Raw genomic sequence first — 18292 nt, 5'->3', positions numbered from 1 at the left:
TAATTTTTGTTTGAATGTATATAATAAAAACCTGTGAAAATTTTATAATTTTATGAAGTTTTAAAATGAAAATGTATTTGAATTACATGTATTTAAATTTTATTAAAACTATAACAGGGGCCGCTGGTTGGTAGTTCCATCGACAGCTATGTCCCCGGGCCCGGTGACTGGTAAAAAATTATAAATAAAAATGGAATAAATCCATATACGTATTTTATTATAATTAAAATGTAGTTCCACCAAGAAATTTCAGTAGAAAAACTCAAACTTTTCTTTTTTGTACATTCATTATTTTTATCAGTGTAATCGTTCAATTGATTTTATAATAATAATAGTTTTTTTACAAATTTTCAATATTAAGCTGTATATTTTCTCGACAAATAAAAGGACGTTAAATGTATTAAATTTTAAATCACTATACAAAATAAAAACGACATTGCCGTGCTTTTTTTTCTATCTCTTTTAGATTACCCATGCAAAAGACGACTATAGGTAGGTACGATTGGACTAATTTTTATAAGTTGGACTTCATTATAATAAAAGTGTTTTTTGTTCACACATCCGCAAACGTTCTCCCGCTTATTTAAGTAAAGGTGAGAGATTGTATAAGATCGGTGACAGGCTGTACCAGTTTGGTGGTTTGGTCTTTTATTTGCGGTAATACATTTAATTTGCTTTATTACTTCGTTTTATTTGCATATGAGATGATCGGAAAAACCGAAAAAATCATCACTACTTGGACATTATGAAAAAATCCGACTTCTTAAATTTTTTTATAATACGAATATGTTTAAATTAAAACCCAAATTTATATGTTTTTCTTCATCACCATATCGTTTGACGCCAGCTGTTTCAGTTCATTTTACGTTGTTTTTTTTCTCCTTTTCGTTTTTTTTTGTTTCCTGTCATATAAATATAAAAAAATCACTTTTAGCGATTAACTCCTGTTAAACGTAAGAACACTCTTAAGACCCGTCTTTAGAGCCCCGGTTACAATGGTATGTTAACAGAGTTATCCTCAATTGTCTATGAAGTCAAATCGATTTTTCTGCCAGAAACTGTATATTTGTGTGAAAATTTATAACCTGTAATTGAAAATATTTAAAAACATTTTTACTATAATTATTCGATCGATTTATTCAGAAAACTCGTTTTTAAATATTTTAATTAAGACAATTGAAGGCAACTCTTATAACCCTCTCATTGAGGCCCTGATAGTGTTTATTTTTGCCCAGATTTTCTGCGCCCTTCAGCAAAAAACGTAGTAGACCAGTGCAAAGAGTTATCTGCGATTTTTCTGGTGGTTCCAATAATAAAATTGGGCACAAAAAGTTAATTTATATACAAATACAATTATTTATATTTTTGTATATCTTCAGCCTTTTTATTATTATTTTGTATTGAATATGTTTTGGACTTGAATTACAAAAACTAAACATTTACAAACTAAATCAGGGATGAAGAATACATTAAAGAAGGAAATAAAGAACTCTAGGCATTTACATGGCTTGTGAACTATCATTGTAAATGCCTAGACTACCATATTTCCTTCTATAAAGTATTCTCATTCCTGTTGTAATTTGTTAACCTTAATGACTCCCTATGGGGTGAAATCCAGTCTTTTGTCTACAAACATTTGGACAAACTCAAAAATTATAATTCAACAAACTGGTCCAAGAAGAAGTTTGAAAATTGAAAAAATATTTTCAGGCGTTGCCTAGTATGTGAAATAATTCAGTCAGATGATTTTCTTCACAACGATAAAAGTTTCAGCTCTTTAACTTCACTAGAATCAACTAATGAAAGAATTGAAGAAATATGGATATTCAAGCATAGGCAAAATGGTGAATGTTACACAGTGTGTAATGTGGCCACTCAAACAAGCCAATGACAGGTCATAAGCCCTGTAAATGCCTAGACTTCCGTATCACCGTCTTTAAGGTATTCCCATCCCTATTGTAATTTGTTAATTTGAATGCCTCCCGATGGGGTGAAATCCGGTCTTTTGTCTACAAACGTTTGGACAAACTCAAATATTGTAAGTTATTTTATTGGTTAGTTGGGAAAAAAATCCATTCGGTAATAAGCCCGCTAATGTAAAATTAACATTATCTACAAAAAGTTAAATAAAAAAATCCACTTTCGTAAGGGAAATTAACAGAGTTTTCAACAATTGTCTTTAAAGAAAAATTGATTTTTTTTTACGAAAATGTGCAGATTTTATAATTTATACTGATGAAGATGCGGACAGAAAATTAGATTTTATTTTAACTCTTGTGTGGCTGTGATGTCACATTGTCGACATAGGATACAAGATTTGATATATCTCTCTTATTTTTTTGAATAATGAATTCGTATTTTCTGTAATCTTAAAATGGACATTTTCACACCCGATTTGCAAAGTCCAATTTGTATAACTATGCTAAATGTTAATACGAAAAATATTTATCCATGCTACGCGAAGAATGAGTCCGCTAATTTAGCAACACATTTATTCAGATACCTTATACAAGAGAGAGCACGAAGATAAAAACCATAACAAGGAAGTCAGAGACGCTATTCTGTGGCGGGTATTGTTTAAAACAGATTCAATCTTCAGCCGGTTGATAACAGTTATGGGGGACGCACGCCCGTAATATGAGCGGCGTATTTGTGATTTTTAATTTATTTTGCAATAACAGGGCAAAATAATTTGTTTTTTTTGCATAAATTATGAATAAAGATTTATTAAAAAGTATGTCTTTATGTTTTTTTTTCAAATGTTTAAACTTTAGAATATTCCATCTTTTGCTAGTGGTAACACGATGTTACAACACCGCGCGCAAAGGGATTATTTACCACAGTCCTTTAAGAGTTAAAGACAATTGAAAATAACCGTTAACATCCTATTTTAATTGGGCCCTGGTGCATTTTAATTTGCTTAAAAATGTAATTAATACAAAAGCATCTTTACTTTTCATGTATTATTTTGGTTGAGAAATTTCAATATTGGGGTTATGAATATGAATTTTTTGTTGAACGCAAGAATGCACGTGTCCGTATATTTTCTTTTCAAGATTGCCATTCGTGCAGAAAATTATTCGTGCTTCTCTGTGTACTTTATTGCACAAAGTTGTTAAATTACCTCATATCGCCGAGCCGACTCTACACCTACAGCACTTCGTTTGTTCAATATGCATTATTGTGCAATACGCACTGTCATCTTTATTCAATTAATGGAAACCGGAAAAAAATTACCATAATATCGACGGTGGAAAGGAAAAAGTTACTAAGCGACATGTAGCAACTCTACAGATGAGCCAATTATGGTTTTTTTTTTTTTAATTAATTTCAACAGAGAGTAAAAACATTTTGAGAAGGGAATATGGAAGTCTAGGCATTTACAGGACTTATGACCTGTCATTGGCTGGTTTAAGTGGCCACTTTACACACTGTGTAACATTCACCATTCTGCCTATGTTTGAACATCCGCATTTCCTCAACTCTTCCATCTGTTGACTTTTGTGAAGTAAAAGAGCTGAAACCTTTATCACGTGGGTGAGATTTATCTGGCTGAACCAAATCACCTACTAGGCAACGCCTGAAAACAATTTTCCAATTTTCATACTTCTTCTTTTACTACGTAATAATTCAACAATGTTTGAGTATGTCCAAATGCTTGCAGAGTGGCCGGATGTTCAAACATGGGCAGGATGGTAAATGTTACACAGTGTGTAAAGTGGCCACTTAAACCAGCGATTGACAGGTCATAAGCCCTGTAAATGCCTAGACTTCCAATTCCTTTATTTAAGGTATTCTCATTCCCTGTTGTAATTTGTTTATCTTAACGACTCCCGAGGGGGTGAAATCCAGTCTTTTGTCCACAAACATTTGGACAAACTCAAATATTTTAATAAAACCAACTGGTCCAAGAAGAAGTTTAAACAAATTGGAATCTTGTTTTCAGGCATTTCCTAGTGAGTAAAATAATTTAGTCAAATGAATCTCTTCACAACAATAAAGGTTTCAGCTCTTTAACTTCACTAATATCAACAAATTGAAGAATTGAAGAAATATGGATGTTCAAAAATAGGCAAAATGGTGAATGTTTCACAGTGTGTAAAGTGGCCACTTAAACCAGCCATTGACAGGTCATAAGCCCTGTAAATGCTAACTTCCATATTCCCTTCTTTAAGGTATTCTCATTCCCTGTTGTAATTTGTTAGTTAAGAATAAATAAAATAATTTTGAATAAAATTTTATAAGTTTTCTTATGAATCTCAAAATAAATCATCATATTCAATATACAATAGACAATTCGCACCTATCATCAACCTGAATCGATCTTTTTTTCTCTTTACTTTCTCTTTTAATTGATTCGTTTCTTCGTTTTTTGTTGCTGCATAAGATTATCATTATTAGCCTAAAATACGACCTCCGTAAAATTAAGCTAAATTTGATTAAAAATAACCTTAAATTAATAGAGCAGTGTTCGAACTATGAACCTCGATACGGCCACGACCGCAGGACCACAATGCCATCGTATAAAATATTCCTATCAGCAAAAAAACTATATTTTCTTAACACAAAACAATGCTTCTCCGTTGTCAATAGTATGTTAGTTCCATGAATATTCAAATGACTTGTAGTCAAGTGTAAAATATTTTCGTTGTAAACAGAAGTAACGTTTTTATGGATATGTTCCTTCTGTATTGCAACTACTTCAGGTTTAGAGGCACAAAACACTTCCTTGATGGTAACAGAATGTTACAAAACATTGCCCACTTGGCCTAGAAAGCGTCATTAGTGTACAGTGTGACAATTCACAGCGAGTGTCCCCGATTTACTTTGTTTTGTCACTTTTCCATTTTTGTTCATTTTGTTTTAAATTCAATACGAGTACACGGTGTTCAAGACTTCGTGTAAGACTGAAACATTGTTGATGTTAATTTAATTTAGCCATAATATACCGTAAAAATCACTAATCAATTAACAGTGTAGTCTAGTTTTTTCATTTGTTCAAATGTAGTGACTAGGTTTATCAAGAAAAAATCTTAGCCTGTGATTTTATTGATAAACAAAACGTTACGTCACGAATATCAAATCAATCCCAAATCATATATTTTTCTGCTTGTATAACGAATTAACAGTGTAGCCTTATTTAAGGTATTTTCCATCCCTGTTGTAATTTGTTACTCTTAATGACTCCCGAGGGGTCAAAATCCAGTATTTTGTCTACAAATATTTGGACAAACTCAAACATTGTAATAAAACCAACTGGTTCAAGGAGAAGTTTAAAAATTGGAATTTTTTTTCAGGCGTTGCCTAGTATGTGAAATAATTCAGTCAGATAAATATCTTTGCAACAATAAAGTTTTTAGCTCTTTATCTTTACTCAAATCAACAGATGGTAGAATTGAAAATGTTCAAACATAGGCAAATGCTAAATGTTATACAGTGTGTGTAAAGTGGCCACCTAAACCAGCCAATGACAGGTCATAAGCCCTGTAAATACGTAGACTTGCATATTCCCTTATTTAAGGTATTCTCCATCCCTGTTGTAATTTGTTGATCTTAATGACTCCCGAGGGGGTGAAATCCTGTCTTTTATCTACAAACATTTGGACAGACTTAAATATTGTAATAAAAATATATTCGTTTAAATTATCACCTCCATCTCTTTTTTGATTCCTATATTCATGCATCCATAAATAAGGCTTACAGAAACCTGGGCTATATTATACGCACTACACGATCATTCGTAATAATTGCTTCACTCAAAATATTACATAATGTGTATGTTCGTTTTCAGATATCTTTAGTTTGGTTCTGTTGTGTGGAATCTTTGTCATACAATTTATTAGGCATAAATAGATTCCGGAAACTTCTGGATCGTAAATAACAATACAATTTTTTGACCCATACAAATATTATTATTTCTTTCATAACTTCTCTAGCTCAACTCAATTAAACGTAGAAGCATTTCTGATCTGTCTTGCCAGGGGTGATATTCCAAACGCTCTCGCGGCCGTAGAAAACTTTTTTATCTCGTTTTTTTATATCTAAATACGCGAAATAAGAGTGTTGTCTATGGGCGCGAGAGCGGTGCAGAATATAACCCCTGGGCTGGTATTCCGAACAAAACTATAGCGCTGTAGTGATGCTGATTACTGGCCCAGTAACTCAATCACAAATAACTATCGACGTACTTAAAAACATGCTAAGCATTTGAGTGATCACAATGAACAATAAAGAATATCTTTATAGAAGTTTTATTTTTAAGTGTACGTATATTATTTAGAAATGTTAATAATTAGTATATGTTCAAATAATAATTAAATATAAGTTATTATTAGGACATTCATTTACTATGTTTGTACTATTTTAAGACCAAATAAAAAAATATATTTAAAAAAACATGCTTAAGTTATCGCAGTCATAAGTCAACGCGTGTGTAATCTCTAAGTTAACGCACGTGTAGGTTTATTTTTTTTTTCTCGTAAATAAATGCAGTTCACTGGCGAAAAAACGGCGTTTACTATAAAAATAATACAATATATTGCATTTGCAAAATAGTAAGGAGTATCTAGTACAAAAAAGTGAACATTTAATTACAATTACTATGGCGACTGCTTTTCTTGGCAGTTGGCTTGGTAACCGCTGGCTCAATGCAATAAATAGCATGATAAATAATATTTATAAAAAAAAAAACAATTTTGGAATATTTTCCATGTTTACACCGGCCAAACTCAAATATATGATTGCGCAGCAGGATTATACGTCGCGAAACGTAAATATTTTGGCATTTAATATTAGGCGTTCACGGATGTTGCATTCTGATCGCGAATACGATAAAAAAAAACATGGTGAGATATTGTTATCACGTCGCTTATTAGTACATCGATAGTTATTTGTGATTGAGCTACTGGTCGAAAAATTTTATCGAGGGTCCCAATCCCTTAAAGCACATTTCAATAAATCGTCCCATTAAATCAATATGTAAAGAGGCCACTTCAACCAGCCGATGACAGGTTATAAGCCCTGTAGATGGACCGCCACACATGTCTATCATTGCATACATTCCTAGCTTCTTCCACATTCATGCATCTTGTCATACATGCCCTTCGGTTCTGCCTGCTTTTGACATGACCAAACATTTAAGATTTTGATTTGTCTGATCATGCCACGTCTTCCTTGGTCATCCTCGTCCCACGTTACCGTTCATTCTTGCCATATATACCTGTTTTACCATTCTTTCGTTATCCAATCGTTCTACATGGCCAAACCATCTCAGAGACCCTTATTTTATTTTTTTATGATCCATTTCTCTAAACTCTTTCACTTATCGTAACAGCTCTTAAATACTTTTGATACGAAATTGGATGAATTTAAAAAAATTGAAACACTTAACAATAAAATATCATCGTAATATCATAAGAGTAATGGCGGGTGTTTTCTTTAAATAAATTAATTAAATTACGTCCGTCAATTTTTGTACAATCTCGTTCGAGCCCTTTGAAATACCTTAATACTACCTAATATTTACAAATCATTATGGATTCGAAGGTAAATCAAACATTTACAAGTAACCGTCATATCGAATGAATTCGGAGACAAAGCGTTCATTTATTCTGCAATGAATTTATGAAGAATTGTTTGTGGGAAATGAAGCACAGATGACAAAAAAATGTTGAAAAATAAAATTAAAAAACAAATTGAATAGTTGAAAATGTCTTGCCTTCAGTTATAATGTATAAATAATGATTTTTTATTCTTATTTTATTTATTCTTAGAAAAAAACTCAATCGAAAATTCTTAATTATGTTATTATGAAAGCTTAGATTAAAAGGGTATATATTTCTCATCCTATAATTTTTTCACTTTAAATAGTACCAATAGTGTGTTTAAATTTGTCAATAAGAACACCAATCACCATTTTTAAAATATGATACGTAGTTATAACGTTTTTAAGACTAATATTTTTTTAAAAGTATACATTATTTTTAATTCCCATGACACTGTATCAATCTAATGCCTTTTTACTAATTATTTTACTATTTAAACAACAATTCATAATTACATTTCCAAAAAATCTTTTTTTAAACAGAAATATTTACATAAAGTAAAATATATAAAACAACTTTGTTTTCCACTACTATTTTTTTATTTTTTTCTACCGACCGCTTTCAAAGCAAACAAGCTTCTTCGTTAAGGTTTACGTAACTAATGAATTATTTCCTATTTTATTTTATCCATGTTTACTAAATACTACACGTGGAGCTATATATCAAGCCCTTTTTTTCTAAAAGGGTGGTAATTTGAAATGTATATTTTGAAACTAGAATGAAGTGGACTTAAAGAAATATTGTTTACTTAATAATTAATTATTTTTTTCTTATTATGAATTGCTTTTTTACTTTCTAAAATATTTACGTTCTTATGATTTTCTTATGTTCTTATATTTTCAACGAGTTGTAAATATCACAAATGGGAATCAAGTTGGGGAAGAGTGGTATTTGAACCACGGATTTTTGAGCCGCGAGTCCGAGACACTAGCCACGGTACCGAAACCCGATTCAGTATTCGATTAATAAACAAAAAGTAAAACAATATTTACGACAGTAAGAATGAATTAACGGTCCACTTGGAAGTGCCAATAAGGCTCACAGTCGAATACTCGTCCAAATGTAAACAACGTTTTGATTTCCTAGTAACATTTTATAATCACTGACATCATCTTCTTTGGCATATAATTTGTTCCCGTCGTAAGCACAGAGAAGCTACTAAAAACACTAATTTGCACAAATGACTCCCCTAGCGAAGAATTGCGGACCATAATAGCCTCTAACGTCATAAACGACGAGTCCGCGGTAATACCCGGCCATTTTGTTTACGAGCGAATATTGATGGAACTCATTAGACCTCGTGCTCACAAAATGATTTAAGATAATTATTTCTACATGTTTAAAGAAGGAATAATTCACGTCACTTATGTAAGTAAAATTGTACATACATGTTGTAAACATTGTTCGTGTTTTTTACTTACTTCCTTAAAGTTATTATCATTATATGTACATTTTGTGTGGTACAAAAAATTCATGATTCGACACAGTCGACATTTGACGTAGATTTGTATTCAAGCCAGTTTAAATGAACTACAAATTTTCGTCGCATTTTGTTCTACTAACACCGTTGTAATGAATCTTTCTAATACTCATAAATATTATTTATTTTTAAAGCAATAACTTTGTTGTCAAACAATTTAACTTATGTTAGCAAATATTAATATACAACCACTTACCGACTTTTTTAATCTACTGGTTTCGAGACGTACCATTCTCTTCGTCAGGACACTCACTACAAATGCTAATAAAGATAAATATAATACTTGTAACTTGAGGAGAATTTTATATGTAAATAATACCTTAACTAAAAAATTTAAATTCTTGCCAAAAAATATAAAGTTTTTCGGGCGGAGTTTAATAGTCTATTAACAAATAAAAATTTAAAAAAACAACGTTTTAAGTACGTCCAAACGCTTGCAGACTGGCTGGGCTTTCTCCCTAAGGAGTTGTTCATATTTAAATTTGATGAATTAAATTTTTTTAAAAATGGGAAAATTGTTTTCAGGCGTTGCCAAGTAGGTGAATTGATTCAGCCGAAAGAATCTCACCTACATGATAAAGGTTTCAGCTCTTTTACTTCACAAAAGTCAACAGATGGAAGAGTTGTGGGAATATGGATGTTTAAACATAGGCAGAATGGTAAATGTTACACAGTGTGTAAAGTGGCCACTTAAACCAGCCAACGACAGGTATAAGCCCTGTTTATGCCTAGACTTCTATATTACCTTCTGTAAAATATTCTTCATCCCGGTTGTAATTTGTTTACACTTTATTTGTTTTTTTTGTCTTGTAACCGGCTATGTTTTATGCCTTCGAATGTTATGACTAATATACCTTAATTAATTTTTTTATATATACGCCCAATGTGCATTTTTAAGGACATTCTTAATTATATACCTGTTTTTACTTCTCTCTACCACTTAACCACTTTTGAAAGTCAATTTCAACTCAGTAAATAAATACAGTTTTTAATAGATTCTCATTATATAATCTCTAAAATGTTCTTCATCTCTGTTGTAATATGTTAGTTAATATGATATTCACGTATTTAATCAAATTTATAAGCCATGTAAATGCCTAGACAAAAATATATTTATATATCCCTTCTCAAAAATTTGTTCCCTCTGCTGCAACAAATTTAAAAATAAAAATATATTTAAAAAACGACTTAACTTCTTCATTGAGATTAGCAATAACATATTTACAAATTAAACTTGTACATTTCGCATGCTAATAAAATTGAGACAAATAATGAGCATGAAGCAAGGGCGGATTTAGTGTAGCGCGACCAAATGGAACGACGCGACAGAAAATGTTCCGGCGAACCGGGACCGTTAAATGTAACCGTTGCTTGTGCGACGCGCTAATTCATTTTTAAGTCTTTTGATTAAAACACGCCAAGTTTTTCAATGTAAAATACTCTTTGTCGAGCTACACTAAACAATGCTGTATTTAAATTATAAATTAATCATTTTGATTAACATATCAATAGGAACAGTACTTTTTTTATGTTCTCGTGTTTGTTGAAGATAATTTATAATATGTAACTTCACATTTGTTTGAAGGTAAAAAAAATCCAGATTTCCAATCAAATTCGCCTGTATCTAATTTTTAAATTTATATAATTTCTTTGATTTTTTCTTTGTAATGGAAAAAAAACCTGTTGACAAGCTGGTTTCGCGGTTTAGTGGGTTTCATAATTTTTCTGTTCATGTATTAAATAAAAATATTTTATTTTTTAATTTTTTAAAAATGTTAAACATATACATTTGTAGTATTCTTTAATAATATGCATGCTTCCACTATCCTGAATGTTTATTTATGTATTTATTTAAAACTTCAAGTACAAAGAATATGTACTTTGGTGAACTTATTGCTAAATGCAATATCTTTTTTATTTATTTAACTTTTTGTACATAATGTTATTTGTACATTGGCAGGATTATTGCCAACTGGCAATTTCATCCAACCAACCAACAAAATTATTGTTTTATGTTTACAATTCAAGTTACATAACATATTCAAAAGAAAATAAAGATTTAAAAGCTAAAGATAAATAAAAATAGAAATAAACGTATTTGTTTATAAATTACCTTAAATCAAAACTATTACTCAACGGGAAAAATCTTCCAGCCAACTAACGTATCCCAACTCAACACAGGTCTCTTGGCCTCATGGGGTAAGGGATACTTTTTTGTAATGTGTGGCCTAGTGGTGTAGTGGTCAGAGCGTTTGCCTACCATCCAAGAGGTCTTGGGTTCGGTTCCCGATACGGTTGAAATAAAATATTTATTAAAAAAGGTCCTTTACACTTGAATATTTCAAAGTTTTCGGACTGGCACCTGAAGCGTAAGACTGATCATCTCACCTTCATGTAACAAAAAATATCAAGATACGCCGCGGTTGGTGTAACAATGCAGTGCTCTACGAAAGAGGGAATGATGATAATGTAATGTGTATCTTTATATAAATCCATAAAAAAATATTTGCATGCAGACCTCGCTTCCTCTTCATTCATACATTTTCCCACGGACATAGATATGTCCATCCTCAAGTACTATATTTGTCGGTTTTGTACATGCCATGTCTTTTTCTATCTTCCTTTCTTTTCTTTATTTTTCTAAATGTAATATTTCTTCATCTGTTTTTACACAAGCCGTAATTGATTCATGCTTAATTTTTTTAGCAAGCTCTTGGTTTGGTAGTGACATTTAATTATCTTTAAATTAAAGACTCACCTCATCCTCGGCCCGGAGCCTGGCCTCGTAAGCGAACTCCTTATCCAGCATCGCGTCCAGCTGCTCTAGTTGCTGGCAGCCTGATCTGGCCTGCACGTAGCTGGCAGCCAGTATGAAGCCGCCTAGCACCATGGACGACAGGATGATGGTGAAGGCCGCTATCCTGGCGATCTGGACAGCCGTGGAGCGGGGGTGTCGGTAGGCCTGGAAGAAGACAAATCACGTCAGAAATTTTGGCTTCGCCTCCTTATTGTAGATTTTACAATTTGTTAGTATCCAACAAAACCAGATATAATTATTTTAAATTTGTCGTTTCAGTTAAGGTTCAATAATGTCTTGAGTTTTTTCCAAATAATTGTGGACAATGAATGAATTGCCTTGTAGATGAAATAGTTTACACAGATAACCTCACCCACGTCAATAAAGGTTTCAGTTATTTAACTTCACAAAAATCAACAAATTCAAGAATTGAAAAAATATGGATGTTCAAACATAGATAAAATGGTGAATGTTTCATAGTGTGTAAAGTGGCCACCTAAACTAGCCTACGACTGGTCATAAGTCCTGTATACACTCAGTCTTCCATATTTTTTATTTATTAAATATTTTTCTTAATTTATGTTGTAATATTTGAATCAGTTAGCTTGTAAAGTATTTTCTATCATCCGCAAAATACTAATTAGTCTTTTCAAAATACTAATTTTTTTGCCATGCTTATTTACTGCATAAAGTATGTTTCGCCTACATTTTGCAGTAAATAAGCATGGCAAAAAATAAGCAAAACCTATCTTTAGATAAAGTACTGATTAGTATTTTGCGGATGATAGAAAATAATTACTAAAGTATGTTTCTCCTAGGATAATCAGTAGAGCCCTTACAGGGTACTGCAGATTGAACAAACACCTTGCTAGAATGAACCTTTCCAAAACTTCTAGATGTAGGTTCTGCGGTGCAGATGTGGAAACACCTATACACAGTATATATTAATGTGATGCTTTACATAATAAAAGAAGCCTCATCTTCGGGGGACCACTGGTTAAACCTGAGGATGTTAAAGAGCTCGCCCCCTACCTAATAGCCCGATACTTTAACGATCTGGTCTTGGAAGGGGATATTTAGCAAAATGTAAACTCTCGCCTTCCACACAGTGGCCAGGATCTTTATAGACCAGGGTCGCAGAGACGTCAGGAGCTTACATAGCACTGATTCCCACCTCTAAGAATAAGAATAGGAATAAGAATGTTTCTCCTGACTACTAGTAACTTGTATAGGGTAAGGATCTGGCGAAATGAACGACTGTGGCCCTGTTAAGGAACTTCTACCCATTTTTTTTATGAAGAAGAAACCACGGAAAACTAATTCCGGGGAAGCTGGACTATTGGCAGACACCTGCAGACCTTTAGTGCCAGAGATTATTACTACGCATAATTGGATATATATTTTTTTTCTTTGATGCTGTAAAAATTAGAGCATTTCATCGTAAGGCTAAGTTTCTCTAAAATGCACTTTAAAAAATGAACTGCTTTGAATGACGTCACATTTTTTCTAAATCAACCAATGCCAGTGTTGTTAAAGATTTCCGGTTTCCGGGAACGCAATCCATTAATCAAGACAACTCACTTAATCGTTGCAACGATAATACGATACATAAAAATAAAATTTGTTTGTTTTAGTTTATTAACAAAAAAAAAACTCTGGTTTTCCTCATTAGACCATGTTCGATGATTACTGCAAAACACTGTTGTAATTTACTTAAGAAAAATTACGAAAATCATGCACCAGGGCCCCGATTAAAATGGGTAGTTAACATTTATCTTCAAAGTAAAATTAAGTTTTTTGTATGAAAAGCAGTATATGCATACATTTTTTTCTTTAAAACATGTTCAAATGTAGGTTACCGACGAAGATATTTTAAATGTTCATGCAAATATTATCTTTTTCGTACACAAATATTGGTTTCTTTTTATAGACAGTCGAAGATAACTCTGTTAACTTCCTATTGTAATCGGGGCCCTGTTATGTCGAATGCCGCGTCATATATTATAAATTATCTATTCGTGTAAGTCTCTTTTGTTTTTTTGATACAAATAACTAAGGATAACAACCATCAATGTTTTTACTCGTATCAAGATTAGTAATTCATTATTTAACTAAGATAATGGAAATATTCTTAAATTTGATGTCGTTATTTTTTTTATACAAACAAAAAAGAAATGTTATTATTCAGACAATTTTATCCGATTCCAACCGCAAAAACTTTTCGCATTTATCGGCTATAAAACAGTATAAAAAGTTTTAAGTGCATCGCGTTTCTTTTCTCATTATAAATCATCCCACTGCGCACTTTGACAAAAGAACTTCATACTGTTAGCATTAAATTTATTTTGGAAACTTAAACATTTATCACTGCCCAATTGTTCCATTGTCATAGGAACGTGAGAAAAAGATGCATTGAAAACAAATCATTCGTGAGACTTGGTTTTACACAACCATGATTGTAAAAAAATGCATTTGATTATCCCGTAAATAAGGTCAAGTTTCATTTTGATCTGTGATGGTTGATCTGTGTACAGCGGACAAGGTCAGTCAAATCCTATTTACTATTATTACGTGATGAGTTGGCAACATTATTTTTTTATTCAAACAATTATACAATCTAGAACAGTAAAGTTGTTATAATGGAATATTCTATAACATCGGCCATAGTTCTTATGCCTGGGCCCGTGTTACAATGGGAACTTAACATTTATCTATAATTTTATCTACAAAGTAAAATGAAGTAAATTTTTGTATGAAAAATAGAATTCGCATATTTTTTTTTCTAAACATTTTCAATTACAAGTTACCGAGGAAGATACGTTAAATTTTCATACAAATATACACATTTTGGTACATAAATATCGACTTTACATTATAGACAGTCGAAGAACCCAATGGTAATTAGGACGTTCAGCCCTACGGGAAATTGGATATAAAAAACGTATTTTTTCCCGCGGTAAAAATTAAAGCATTCAATTTCACTACAAAGTTTCTTGAAAATGTATGGAAAAAATAATAAAAAATATTTTTATAAAAACGAAGTACTTTGCATGACGTCACTTGTTCTTCCGAATCAACCAATGATAAGATAGTTGTGGTAGATTTTCGGTTTACAGTAAATCAACTGAGCAATCAGCGGAACTCGTCGAGAAGGAAGGGAAGAGAATTTGAGACGTCACACGCGGAGTAATTTCAAAAATGCAAAACTTGAAAAAATCATATCGCAGATAATACAATACATCAAAAAAAAATTTTTTGTTCTTAGTTTAATAGTCTATCAACAAATAAAAAAATGTAAGAGTAATACTCGATCGAAAGAAAATTTTCTGCCTTCAATGATATTGTTTGATTTTACGTTACATATATTATTACATTTGATTACAGTCCTTTAAAATGGAATGCATAGTAGACGAAAGTGAGAAGGTTTGAAATCAAATAAAATAATATGTCACGTCAAATCAAACGTAATATCTTGTAGAGCAGAAAATTTTCTTTCGAATGACATGTTACTTTTACCATTTTGGTTTACTGGTGACGTTTATTTATCATTTTGAAAAATAAACAGATACAACTCATGTTAATCATCATCATCATCATCATTCTCTTGCATAGGGCACTGCATTGTTATACCAATCGCCGTGTCTCTTGATCATTTTTGTTAAATGAAGGTAAGATAATCAATCTTACGCTTCAGGTACCAGTCCGGGGACTATGAAATATTCTGGCGCGAAAACACCCTTTTAAAATAAATATTTCATATCAACCATGTCGAGAATCGAAGCAGAGATCTCTTGAATGGTAGGCAAACGCGCTGACCATTATACCACGAGGCTGACAATGTAAACACCCACTTGATCAATTATCTGAGATCGATTGGATAAAAAGTTATATGTCCCAAACGGGAACATTAGTACTAAATGGGTCAAGTACCTACGACTAAAAATGTTATATAAGGATGTTGCTAAAAATATTCTCAAAATCATGATTCCTTCAATTTTACGCCATTCCATTTTACATTATGTCAAATTCTGAAGTCACGAAGCATAATCTTCAATGGCGTCCAACTAAGTCTTGGCGTTTGTACGTGTAGTATAATATAAGAGTCGAAGTACGATTTGTTTTTCCATTTGTCCCTGAATCTTGCTTTGTTAATCGAAAAATGGAACCAGAGCGTAACATTTTGGATATATATTCATTCGAGGTACAAATAATAATCGTCGTGATCGGCAAAACTTCTTAATGTTCTCGGCATGATACCTCTTCAATTCTGCGAGTAAAGAAAGATGTCACGAAATCAAATAACGACAACCAAAGATAACATCAAATGACGAATAAAACATTTAAATTTTGTTTTGTACTAACGTATTACGTAACAGATGCTTTTATAATAATAAATAGAAACTGAAGCCAAAATTTAGAGACAAAACAAAATGAGGAAATAAAACAAACATATATTTTTGTACAAAATATTCTAAAGAAGTTTTTGACAAAAAAATCTTTTCAGGGCAGGAATGTTGCAACATGTTTTAAAATACGTATTTACAATTTTACTGTTACCACTTGTGCATAAAAAATGTTTTTAAAACTCACAGGGCTTTACTCATAAACTTGGCATAAGTTACACCTAGGCATCGAGGTAGAATACGGATTAATACCATCTTTATTATAACACAATGCCTAGGCAAAACTTTATTGCAGGTTTATAAGTAAGGCCCATTGATTATTAACTTTATCTTGACAGATATCGATTAAAGTAGAATCGGTCCCGTGGCTAGTGTTGAGGACTCATGGGCCAGAGGTCCGAGGTTCAAACTCCACTCTACCCCAACTTGTTTTCTATTTTTTAATAGTGAGTTATTTACAACTCTTTGAAAATAGCCACCAAAATTGAAATACGAGTAGGTATTTGGGTAAATTATAAGATTGCTAATATTTCTTTTTTCATATAAATAAATAAATAATCGTAACGTATGTTTCTATGTGAATTTAATATATTTTTTAAATTTATTAATTTATAAATCATGTAATACAAATTATAAAACATTTGAATTACATTATAAAGAGTTACTAGAACTCAATTCAAGACTTAAATACTTTTTTTTTTTTTAAACACATATTCATAACAACAATGTAACAAAGAAACTATTTATGTATAACTAAATATATCACAACAATATATGAGCCAAAACACTTTTCTTATGCAATTTTTTTTTTATATAAAAGCATATTATCGTCATCATATTCATATCCACGCCAAAAGGTGCATAGGGAATTGCATCGATACACCAAAATGCAGCGTATCTAGGATATGAATCATCTGTTATGAAAATAAGATTATAACTCCTTCATCATCAGCATTTTCTTTCCACACCTAATGGTGCATAGGGCACTGCATTGGTACACTAATTGCAGCGTATCTTAATCATTTTTGTTACATGAAATTAAGATGATCAGTCTAACGCTTCAGGTGCCCGTCCAGGGACTATGAAATATTCCGGTGTATAAACACCCTTGTAAATAAACATTTCATATCGACCATGTCGCGAATCGAACCCGAGACCTCTTGCATGCTAGGCAAACGCGCTGACCACTGCAACACGAGGCTGATTTTACTTTGTACCGTCTCGATATGTACAGATAAAGATAGCGTTTGTAACTGCCGTCCCTGGGCTCAAGAGTTAACTATTTTATAATAATATAAAATATTAAAAGCCGAGCATTAAAAATAATAATCATTTTTCTTAGGCGTCTTAATTTGCCCTCGTTGAAAAATATTATTTCATTTAGATAATAATATGTTATACTTATGAGATGTTATCTTTGAACAACGTCATATTCAAATATCCATCAAATTAGTTTTTTTAGAAGTTATGCGCATATTTATAAAGGATATGACTAAGAAAACTTATTACGTATTTAAAGTTAAATAAAATAAGGTCTTTACAATTATTATTATAATCCTTTTTTTATTGGCAGCAATTTCAGACTTAAGCAGCTTTTTTCGATGCGTTGACTCATTCTATTTTCTATTTTTATTCAAATTCTGAGATCGCCATAAGTTCAATATTATTTTGTATTTTTTTTTGTTCCTGTAAAAGAACTTGTTTTTCTCTTTCTTTTCCATTAATTTATTTTATATAAATTGATTTACTTGGTTTTTATTCGTTTACGAATATTAAAAAAAAAAACAAAAAATTTTAAGAAAAACTTTTTAGAAAACAAGTTTTTTTTATTTTAGGTTACTACTTGCAATTCTCAGTTATAATGTATTATAGCATTTTCACTAAGCTTCAGGTTTTAGAATACAGCTTAAATTTTACCCGAAGAATAAAGCAGAAATATTATAATATTTACAATCTACACCCAATTTGGGACTGCAAAAAAAATTCAAAAACGGAAAATTTTACGTAC

General features: G+C 31.6%; 1 protein-coding gene across 1 annotated transcript in view; it reads right to left on the bottom strand.

Moving 5' to 3' along the window:
- The window catches only part of LOC148276805 (uncharacterized), a 76494-nt gene that overhangs the window by 39022 nt on the left and 19180 nt on the right, over nucleotides 1-18292 (bottom strand). Inside the window, exon 2 of the mRNA XM_088233731.1 lies at nucleotides 11843-12046. Coding sequence (XP_088089857.1) covers nucleotides 11843-12046 — 204 coding nt within the window. The remainder of the gene's footprint in view (nucleotides 1-11842; nucleotides 12047-18292) is intronic.

This window comes from Micrasema longulum, unplaced genomic scaffold, assembly GCF_059751315.1.
Source record: "Micrasema longulum isolate JH-2025_06_02 unplaced genomic scaffold, ASM5975131v1 h1tg001144l, whole genome shotgun sequence".
NCBI classification, from domain to species: Eukaryota; Metazoa; Arthropoda; class Insecta; order Trichoptera; family Brachycentridae; genus Micrasema; species Micrasema longulum.
Note: the sequence above shows the minus strand (reverse complement) of the source record. Positions and strands in the feature narration are given on the sequence as shown.